Here is an 11,861-nt window from a genome sequence, read left to right as displayed (position 1 = left end):
ACATAAGGGTTAGGTACGTGATGTTGAGTGCATCACCAATTCACACTTGAAATGTGGCACATTCAGTGAGTTTTTATTTGAATATTTTATTTGTGAATAGACTTTATTGACTGTTATGTTGTCAGTTTCTGTTAACTGGAAACTGTGTCATGGTGAGAGACAAAATGTATGAAACACATGCCTCCTTCCGAAATGAACAGAACTTTCCAACTCCTCTCCTTAAAATGAACACAATTGCTTAAAGTCAACACCGTCTAAGAATTTCCCGAATCATACAAGTTAACCTGGGTAAAACAACAATGAAATGTGGAGCTTCTGGTAATTCACGTGGTTTAACCATTACCATTCCTTCAAGCTATTCGGAATGAGAAAACGTAATCATAGTTCGGCCATGAAGGCTATATTCCCTTCGGTTTTTGTTTCAAACATAGAAAGGAAAGCTACAACTTTGGAGTAGAAAGTTCGAAATCAGAACACCTGATTGCTGATCGAGTGTATGACTATTTGACAAGAACTCAATGGGAACAAGTTGATTTGAGCCTGCAAATATTTAAACATGAAACAGAAAAAGACATGACCGTAACTATTTTACAGAGATGCAACAAGATTAAATACATTCATACCAGAATTTTAGAACAAAATGTTGTTAAAGATAATGAATCCAACATGCATAAAGCAAAAATGAAACTTGTTTCGGTTTTGGAGAGACAAGGAAAGAAAAAAAAGGGTTTATGTCTTAGACGCAGGTCTCACAAGCCCCAAGCCACTACCACTTCCCAAATGCTTGAAATCAGTGGCTTCAAGATGATCCCCATGGCCAGCAAAGCCAGTCCCTCCTTTTCCCAAAGTAACCAAATTCCTCTCTTTGCACGGCTTGTCACAGATCAAACAAACTTTGTCGACGGCCACGAACCTGTCAGCACATTTCTTGCAAAAAACGTGCCCACAGGAGCTAAGGGCTACCAGTGATAATGTGTTAGTCAGGGTGACCTTGCAGCTTGGACAAATATAACTTGTCAAGATCAGATTTCTTCTTTTCACTTTCATCTTCAGTAAAGTGAATAGGGAAAAGGGTCTTCAGCTTGAGTTTTCTTTGCCCTCCGGACAGATTGTACTGGTGGAAGGAGCATCGACTTTAACAGGTGCTTCTGGAGTGGCGGAGGGAAGCCAAAAAGCTTTCATCGTACGGAGTGCTTCCTCTTCAAAAGAAGTGACCTTCACACTGTTTGCCCCATGGAACCCGTTCTTGTCTCTGCTGCTGTGATTTTTGTCATTGTATTGCGGTAAGGCACCATGGTTTTGCTGATCAAATGCATCAAGCTCTCGTGCTTTATGCAACAGTAACCTCTCCTCCTCTTCCTTCTCTTGTTTCTGCTGAGCAGCATGGGGCAGCTAGTTTCCTGCCAGATGAAAGAAACAGACTTTCTGTTATTGACCCTAATGGCATCTTGGAGCTGATTCCGAGCACGGCAGTTTATACTTCTATTTTCAAAGAAAATAAAGTACAAGAAATCCACTTAACTAGCACCGAATCTTATTACTTCATTATTTTTCTAATCATGTGAAAGGTTGTTTTCACATTCGAGACTACCAAATTTTATTGCTAAACAGAATCCATCCCCCCCACACCACCAAAAAAAAAGTTACTTAACATTAAAACTCACAAAGATATATAAACCATACCCGCTTCGATGAAAAGGGGAAGAGTGGCAAAGATTCTCTACTAGCCCCTCGCAACCTTTCAATTCCTAACCTCCGGCCATTGGAAAATTACTAACATAGAAGCTACGGACTTGATCAAATTGTTGAATAGATTAAACGAATAAACTGTTCTAGCTTATCATGAAATGAAACAGATATAAGGGTGATCTACAACCCTGAAAGGCATTAATCTCAGGTGACATGATTGCTGTCATTCTCAAAATCATCACCAGTATGTTGCAAAAATGGCTAGAGTAAATTAACGGCTACATACACAAGCACACTAACTGAAAGCATCCTTCAAATTTCTAAATATAAACAAAAATTTCCGTTAGAAGCTAAAGAGTCTATAATCTCTACCATTACCAGCTTCTCTGCTTCCACATTCAGTTTTGTTTCTTCCAATTTCAGGCCACGAATCATCAACCATCACTATAAATGCAAGTCCACATATATGATCCACTGAATACCCCAAAAAAATCACCTTCTGAAGATCTTAGACCTTAAGCATTTTTTTTTGAAGATATACCCTTCAACAAAGGAATATCAAAATTCCCCAACGTATCTCTTTTTACTAATTGAACTGCAATCTATAAAATAGTTATGGGCTGAATCAAGTCATTAACATGCACCCTAACAATAAACTGAGCAAATACAAATCAATGATTCATTGAAACAAACACCCGATGGTTCTGGGATAAAAGCGTTACCTTTGGATGTCCTTTTTTTTGGGCTAAAAGGCATTCAAGAATGCATTCTTTGCAAAAGACATGACCTTTTTGGCAAGACATAGGATCGATGAAAGGCTTCAAGCAAAGGCAGCAAGCATTGAATGGCTTGATCGAGTCTTTTCCCAATCTCTCCTTTTGAGTCCCGACCCTAGCCTCCTCTTCTCATCGTATGTGAAGAAGGCTAAATCGTTGTTGTTCTTCGAGTGTCTTTGTGGCATTTTGGGTTAATCTGAATTGGATGGGAAAACCTATTTCTAATTCTAATTCTAATTCTAATTCAATCCAATTGTTATTTGGAAGAGGACAGACCTAGAAATTATGAGATTCGAGAAATTGAGAAACCGGGTCGGATTTAAAGATAGACTAAACCGACACTTCGTTATATTAATTGTTTGAGTAAACTACACTTATAGTCACCAATCTATTACTTCTTTCCTATTTTGGTAGAAACTAATTTCTTTTAGTAAAATCGTCATTAACTTATTTTTTTTCTTATTTTGATCATCGACAAAAATTTAATGGTAATGCTTATATAATTTTTTTTATTAATTTTATTTGAACTAATAATTAAATGGGGTTTCTGTATCTAATTATTGAATAAAAGTTTATTCCCATTTCACTAAATTAATATTATTATGAGACTTTAAAATTTAAGTTAAAATTTTAGAGAGAATACTAGGGAGAAAATAAACTCTGAAATTTTTGAATAGTCAGGCAGTGGCGGAACTAGAGATACTAGGGAGAAAATAAACTCTGAAATTTAAGTTAAAATTTTAGAGAGAATACTAGAGAGAATACGTGTCAACTCTTAAATTTTTTAGAATTCAAATTTTTCTTTAAAATTTGAAGTTTTCTTAATTAATATATGTGTGTCTACCCTGAAATTCTATGATGTCCACCATGAAATTTTATCGTATCAAAAATGTATATTGTTAATATATGGGATCCACCTCAATTTTTTTTAAATCCTCTACTGTAATTAGATTATAATATGTTCAGAAGGTTTATTATAATTTATATATATGTTATAAACATGAGCTTGAACTCAAGATATTTGAGAGAAAATAATAATGAAATTTGTATATGAATAAAAGAAATATTAAAGATAAAAAGTTAATGATAAAGAGTTTTTTTATGGTGATTTTCTTCAAAATCATCGATGATCGGTATATTTATCGATCTAACACCGGTCATTATATTTTTTGATCTAACACCCGTAGCAGTAAAGCGCCCCCCTGAACTCGTTATATGTTGATTTGGTGCCACGTGGAGTATAGCGTGCCCCCTATACCGCGCTATACGCTGAGTGGGTTACACGTGGGGTATAGCGCCCCCTGCTCTGCGCTATACGCCGTACCAAAATTATATTTAACGCGGTCCCTGATCCACGCTATATAATAATTACATATACGCGGTGTCGGTACCACGCCTTATATGTTTATAAATATCACATCTCTCCTCACATCTCCGCATATCTCCTCTCTTATAAATTAATATAACAATTCCGTCAACGAGTAATTCTGGCAATCTTCTCATATTTGATTTAGAAGTTCGTGCGATTTTTCGTTATAAGGTATTTTGTTATAATTTTTTAATTATACTTATTGTTTATTATCATTATTTGAAAAAATATTATACTAATTATTTTCAATTAATTTTATGTTTTTAAAATTGAAAAGCGGGAGCATACGTCGAAATAGTTTTGCGGTGCAGGTAATAATATAAAATTATATTATTTAAATTATTTACGTTGATGTGTAAAAAAAATTTTGTGTTCTATTTTTGTTTATATATAATTTATTTAATCAGGTTTGTTTAAGTTATTTTTTTGCAGATATAATATTGCCGCACTTTTAAACTCAAGAATGGCGTGACTTTCAGCTATTGTTTATTATGATGGTGAAATTCGAGAAGATAAACCGGCATTGTTTTCGTATCAAATGAGCATATTAAAATATCATTCAAGAGAAACATAACTCTTGAGGAGCTGATAACGAAGATTTCGAGGAAGATTCATGTTGGAAGTAATAGAAGAATGTCGTCGTTGTAGTACATATTTCCAACATCATTGTTGCCATTAACTTATACAGGGTTCGAACTTTCGAACATGATGATGTTCAAATGATGGTTGAAGCTCAAGTAATTATTCAGACGCCGCTATTGAGATGTATGCATATTTTGTTCAAGTGCGTGCTGTTCGGAGTCAATCTTTAAGCTCACACTATGGGCTGGCTGAATAAGTTGATCAAGTTGACAGCCCAACTACAGTAATGTGTAATGATTTTAATGCCATAATGGGAGACATTCATCCGTAACTCCTTACGATATGTACCGAGGTGGGTCCATGAACAATCCGTATGGCAACACCGCATCCAGTTCAAGGGGAAGGCATTCATCTGCAAATTTCTTTGACCATATGGAGATGCCATCGACGCAACCATCTGTGTAGTTTCTATTTGACACGATGGCTTCAAGCTCCAGGGTAGGCATTCGATTACGAGCTTTTTTCGATCTCAATGTGGATATGCCTTCCAGTTCAAGGGGAAGGTGCAAGTAGGTTCTTCAACCTAAATGTGGAGAGCATGGAGGAACCATCATCTCCACCAGAAGAACCGCTTCGTGAGCCTGGTGCGGATGGTGCTGAGACTGGACTATTCATTCACCCATATCACCGCAATTCAACTCCAATGATGATAAAGTTCCAGGAAATGTGGCACAAACTGACCCTCCTGCACACATGTATAAAGCTGATTATGGTGCAATGTACGGCCAGAATTTGCGGATATGCCTCATCTCGGTGACTATGGATATTACTCATCAATAAATAATGGTGAGTTATCTTTAGGCATGGAGTTTTCAAGCAAAGAAGAAGCGATGATGGCTATCAAATATTACAATATCCGTAATTCTGTTCAGTCCAGAGTCAACCGATCGACGACTGAAAAATATGTATGCTACTGTGCCCGAAGCGAAATGGATGCAATTGGATGGTTCGCGTATCGAAATGAAGAGGAAAAACAACATATGAACTAACAGTATACAACGGTCCTCACACATGTTGTGCTGGAGGGGTCAACCAAGATAATCCCAACTTGGACTCTGAATGATATGCCAAGCCATCATGCCCATGGTAAAAGCAAGCTCTCATATAGCTGTTGCAGTATTGATTTCAACTATACAATCGCAGTATGGGGTACACCGTCTCCTATAAAAAGCTTGGTTGGCAAAACAAATGCCATTGTCAAACTTCATGGCGAATGGGATGCATCTTACAACAAACTTCCAGGTTGGTTTAGGCTGGTGCGGACGTTGAATCCTGGGATAATTGTGGACTTCAAAACCTCCTATGCATACCATAATGATCGAGTTCTTCGCGATCGATGCAAATTCTACCGGGTTTTTTGGAGTTACCCACAGTGCGTTAATGTTGCCAAATACTGCAAGCCTGTGGTCCAGATCGACGAGACTTTCTTGTATGGAAAATACAAGCAAGTTTTATTATTGGCAGTTGTCCAAGATGGAAATCGCAACATTCTTCCAGTTGCTTTTGCTCTTGTCGAAAGAGAAGATACAGATTCTTGGGCTTTTCTCCTCCGAAATTTACGTGCACATGTTATCACGAGGGAAAAAATTTGTGTCATTTCAGATCGCGGAGCTGGGATCAAAGCAGCAATGGAGTCTTTGGGTCCAATGTGGCAACCACCCTTTGTCTAACATAGGTATTGTCTCCGACACATTGCTGCGAACTATCATGGAAGGTACAAGAAGAATTATGAGCGTCAATTAATTGTGCGCATGGGTAAGTGAAAGCAAGTTAGTAAGTTATACATTTTTTGATCATTTAATTTTGCAAAGAAACAGTTAGTAATTATACATTTTTGGATCAGGTTACGAACTACTTCCTCGAACGTTTGAATCAATGCTTCAAGATTTGCGAGCGAAGAACGAGGAAGGATACGATTACATCAGCCTCATCGATAAAGAAATGTGGACGAACGCATATGATGGTGGATATCGATATGGATACATGACGACCAACTTGGCTGAGGCAATCAATTCAACCTTAAAGGGTGCACGTCATTTACCTGTAGCGGCTTTGGTAAAAACTATATATTTTCGTTTGGGGACGCTTTTTGCGAAGCTCGGGGGACAAGCTCAAACCTGGATGCAAGGCGGTCATGTCTATCACCCTAGATTAGTTGCAGATCTACAGAAAAAAATTATTGCATCAAATGGAATGTCTGTAACAAGCTTCTCTAGAAGGCATGAAATGTTTCGTGTCACAGAGTTGTCGCGACCTCTTCAAGGGATTGAAGCTGTGTCGTTAAGAGTAAATCTAAGGGATAGAACGTGCGACTGCAGGTTTTTCAAGCTCTGGAGTATCCATGCTCTCTGTGATAGCAGCTTGCTCGCATACACGTCAAGACTATAACCATTTTGTGGATCCCGTATACCTACTATCTGAAGTTTTAAGGTATACGAATTTGAGTTTCCCCCCATAGGTAATGACAAAGACCCTGATGAGGTTCAAGATTGGCTTCCGATTGTACCAATCTGAGTTTATTAAGGAGCGTGGTCGTCCAAATCCAATCGAATTTATTGCGATATGGATATTCGAGAAAGATCTAGACAAGACAGAAGATGTGGCCATTGTAGAAACCCAAGACACACTAGAAAAACATGTCCACTTTTGTTGTCATCAAGTAACAATTGATGAGGAAATGATGTATTTGTTTATCAAATAATAATTCTTGTATTTTAATTTGCATTTACTTTAAGTTAATGTCATTCGATAATTGCTGATGAAGATTAAAAAATGAACACAATCATTAAATTTTATCAAACTAATAACAATTTGGTATTTAAATACAGCAAACTTACAATAAGAATTAAATGGTAAATGATAACCAAATTACAATAACTGATATTAAATGGTAATAAACAAAATTAACTGAAATATATTAAAAAAAGTCCAACAAATTTAACCATCGTCATCGTCGTCATCGTCGTCGTCGTCGTCCTGAGCAGGTACATTAGGTTGATGAGGAGCTGATGATGATGAACCACCTCCTAGAATAAAGGACCCTGGAGGTGTATGACTGACTATCCCACCGGCCTGCGAAAACTGGAAAACCCAGACATCGCTGAGTGTGAAAACTATATAGGTGTCTGTGCTGCGGCCATGGGTGATGAGGCTGAACCCGCCAAATATTCAGTATTGAACCACAAGTCGGATCTGCAAACATATACCCATAATAGCCTCCAGGAGGGGTCATCTGTGACGGTGGCAGTGGTGGGTTCATAAAACCAGGTGAAAGCGGCGGCGGCATCTGGTAATGAAAAGGCGATGGCGGCATCATATATGGCTGCGGCATCATATATGGCTGCGGTGGCTGCTGGGAAGGTCCTGCTGGTGTAGCTGAGGATGAACCGGAAGCACCTGTTCTCCGTCCACGAGTCGGGGACGATGATGCTGTGTCGGTGAACGTCTCTGTCGACGTCGTGGAAAGGTCTGCCCTCGTGCATCCTCGGGAAGTAGAAACGGTTTCTCGTTACTGTTAAACCACTCATAATAATCCTCAGCATACATCAAAAAGTCAGTAAAATGGGCTCTCTATGTGGAAGGCGCCGATGTCGATCCTCCCACAACACGACCCACTCATGAAGCCTCACCAGCCAATCTGTATCTCTTGCCGCGTCTATCTAAGCTATGCAACTCGTTCATATTGCAAGGTACTTCCAGAATTGGTTGAAAACAAAAACTGCCGGAGCACACGATCAGTGGAGTGCCACTCGATGGTCGCATAACAGATCAGAGGGACCATCGCCATCCAACTGATGGACCCCTCAACTCAGGTGGGATCACCGCCCTCACATCATCAGTAGAATATGGCACCCATTCAAACTAAAACAAATAATATATAATTTTTATCAAAATAATAATCTAATTATATACTATAATCTAAAATCGATTTTTAAATTAAAATTCATACCTGTGTGCCAGCCTTCTGACCGATTAGTACCCTAATTTTTTCTAAATCATCAGGTAGCTCCTGATGATTTTTCCTATCAATAGACCACCTATTCAAGGAAAAAAATTTTATACGCTGTATAAAATTATTATATACAAATCAGTTTTATAATTACCTCAGAAGTAGTGGAAATACAAATGGGTTCTTCACAATGGGATATAAAAAGGGCAATAGATACCATGCCCAAGACTGCAGTAGCAGGAGACATCCGCCAATAGCATTACGTCTGTAGTCAGTGGCTCCACACTCTCCCTGTACAACAAAGCCAAAATTGCCGAGCCCCAACTGAATGATCCGGCGAGACGAAAGTCGCTAAGATGTCGCAACCACATGCAGTGAACTAGGTTGCGCGATTTGTCTGACATCAGCAACCCTCCTATCAGCTGCATAGCATGCTTGTGCATATATCTTAACCTCATCCTCAGAGGCGTCTGCGTTCAACTCCCGAAAATTGGCATATAACCAATTTAACGGTATCCTACCTCTGATAAAATTTTCCGGGATACGTCTTAGACTATCCCGACACAAAGTAGTCTAAGAACCGGAAGCTATCCCCGATCATCTCCATCCACTGAAAGCCCCAGGTGCATAGAAACATCCTCAAGTGTGATCGTGCACTCTCCGCATGGAAGATGGAATGTGTGGGTCTCCTGCCTCCACCGCTCTACTAAGGCAGAAATCAGGTCTGGCTCTATCTTACAGTGACCCTGATATCTACATATGTAACTGAATCCAGCCTCTACAAATACGACAAGACACGGCTGGGTATCACTAACTTAAGATTCCTAATAAAAGGATCTAATACATGGTCATTCTCCTAAAAATAAATAATTACAAAAATTAATTCTTAATCTAATAATCATGCATTAAATAAATCAACTAATTATTACTAATAATTTAAATTAAATTAAAACGTTAAAATGTTACCGTATCAGCAAAGTGTCGAGATATTTAATTCTTAATCTAATAATCATGCATTAAATAAATCAACTAATTATTACTAATAATTTAAATTAAATTAAAACGTTAAAATGTTATTGTATCAGCAAAATGTCGATATATTTAATTCTTAATCTAATAATCATGCATTAAATAAATTAACTAATATTACTAATAATTTAAATTAAATTAAAACGTTAAAATGTTACTGTATCAGCAAAGTGTAGAGATATGTGATTTCCATCCGAGCGAAGTAGACGTCTTCCATTATATATCTGCAAAACAATTATATTAATAAATATTAAATAAAGTAAATACATAATAGTAAAATATTATAAAATATACCTTAAAAAGAGAATATTTGAGAGAAATTTAGAGAATTTGAGAGAATTTGGTATGATAAAAGTGATTGATGATGGAGGTATTTATAGGGAGGATTGAGATGTAAGGGCCCGGGTATTTAGAGGTATAGTGCGCCCCCTGCACCGCGCTATACCCCACGTGTCAGATACGCAGGTATAGCGCGGATCAGGGGACACGCTATACCCACGTGCCAAATCACTGTATATCACGGGGCAAGGGGCATGCTTTATTGCTACGGGTGTTAGATCGAGAAATAAATCTGACCGATATTAGATCGATAAATATACCAATCACCGTGATTTATTGAGAAAATTACCTTTTTTTTTATTCCATCATTTCATCACTGACAAATAAGGTGGCAAATAATGCCCTAAAACAAGAAAACAACCTACTTTTTTTAATGAAAATGATGAAAGAAAGATTACATTTCGCAAACTAAAGCTTCTTCCAACAATATTCTGGAGCTATTCATCAAAGCAGGACTCAACCTAAACATCAGAGTGCAAAATTCCATCTCATCCAACCCACCATCTCCATTCAAATCCCCTTCCCTCACCATGCAAACCAGTTCATCATCGCTCATACTTTGCAACCCAAGCAACCCCAAGTTCCTCTTCAAGCTCTCGACGGTGATCATCCCTTTCTCCCCATCCATCAACAACCGAAACCCGTTGCACAGCTCCTTCATGAACCCTTCTGCGCCTAGCTTGTCCACCATTGCAGGGAAGAAATCCTCGAACACAATCTCATCTCGTGCTGCCATTTTCACAAAAAAGAAAAACCCTAGAAGATCCTTCAAATGGCAGACGGTGTGAGAACAGATATGGGGTATTTATAACTTTACAAATAATAAGGATGGATTGTGAGCGACAAGGAATGTACAGATAAGAGGAAGTTGTCGCAGCCGGCGTTTTGCTTGGGGTATGAACTTGAAGGCCGGCTTCGTTTTGAAAATCTTCTCTTTCCTCGAAGTTGCATGGGGGTGGTACCGTTTGGTGACGCAGTTTTTATTCTACTTCTGACCCAATGTTTTTTTTTTTGAGGTGATTTGATTAAACTGACATTATTTAATTGAATATTTATTTTTTTAGCATTGGTTGATATATATTTTTTGAAATAGTATCTTTTTGGTTGAACTGGCGAAAGGCGTGTTCCCGGAGACATGTTTTACCCGTGTTTTCGCTGAGTTGGATGCCACGTGTGGAAGGCACATCCCCGGGACGCGCTTTCACTGGATTCTGATGACTCGACTGCCACGCTGGTATTTTGTTTAATAATAAATATTTTATTTTTATTATTATTATAAATTAGTAATATATTATGTAAAGTATTTCGATTATAATGTAAGAATTATCAAATGTATTTTGTTAATGTGTGTTAAGGTGGAGTGAATTATCTACATTAATATGATAGAACAATATATGAAATCAGTTTTTATTTATTGTAGTTATAGGAAAAATGTATGAAATTATAATATTACACATATGGTTATATTATTATTTTTGATTTTGATTATCGATCTATTAATTTTATCAGTTAATTATTTAAATGTTATCAATCTAGTCATCTCTTATCAATATTTAACGAAAATATTGATGCATAAGTTAATAAATTAGTATAATTACATATTTAATCTTCAAGACTTACATATTTATGAAATTAGTCTTATTGAAAATTTAATTTAATAAATTTAATCCTCCAATCAGAACATGAAATGTGTCATCGTATACAATTTTTTTAATAACTTTTAATTTGTTTAATTTAATATTTTTCTCTACTTAGAAGGTGAAATTATTATTATATTTTAAAACTTTATAACTAATAATATTAATTATTATATTAAATAAATATATTGAAATATTTATGTATTTAAAGTTAAAAAAATTATTTAGGTGTACATACATTGACAAATTATATAAATGCAATAACATTAAATTATTATAATAAAAACATTCATTTAAATACAATATTAATACATAAGAGTTAACGATTATATGATGATAACAGAGCTGAACATTTTTTCTATTGTCCCGATGTTTCTACAATGCCACATCGTTTTTGTTCTGTTGACTTCTCCCGAATATCCATCACAATG

General features: G+C 36.9%; 1 protein-coding gene and 1 pseudogene across 1 annotated transcript; both read right to left on the bottom strand.

Annotated features, from left to right (window-relative positions):
- Positions 1–549: 549 nt before the first annotated feature.
- On the bottom strand, positions 550–2,717 carry LOC120170568 (annotated as a pseudogene).
- A 7,395-nt stretch (positions 2,718–10,112) lies between these two features.
- On the bottom strand, positions 10,113–10,589 carry LOC120170566 (calcium-binding protein KRP1-like). The gene is made up of 2 exons (XM_039178514.1): positions 10,189–10,589; positions 10,113–10,154 (listed from the first exon to the last, which is right to left on the bottom strand). Coding segments are annotated over exons 1-2 (342 nt in total). The 5' UTR covers positions 10,530–10,589; the 3' UTR covers positions 10,113–10,153.
- Positions 10,590–11,861: the final 1,272 nt, after the last annotated feature.

The sequence above is a fragment of the Hibiscus syriacus genome, unplaced genomic scaffold (assembly GCF_006381635.1).
Source record: "Hibiscus syriacus cultivar Baekdansim isolate YM2019G1 unplaced genomic scaffold, ASM638163v2 tig00111783_pilon, whole genome shotgun sequence".
Classification (NCBI taxonomy): Eukaryota; Viridiplantae; Streptophyta; class Magnoliopsida; order Malvales; family Malvaceae; genus Hibiscus; species Hibiscus syriacus.
This window is presented reverse-complemented; position numbering and strand designations above follow the sequence as displayed.

Excerpts from the sequence above, each read along its gene's own strand:
- LOC120170566 (XM_039178514.1), bottom strand. The coding sequence starts at position 10,529 with ATGGCAGCACGAGATGAGATTGTGTTCGAGGATTTCTTCCCTGCAATG.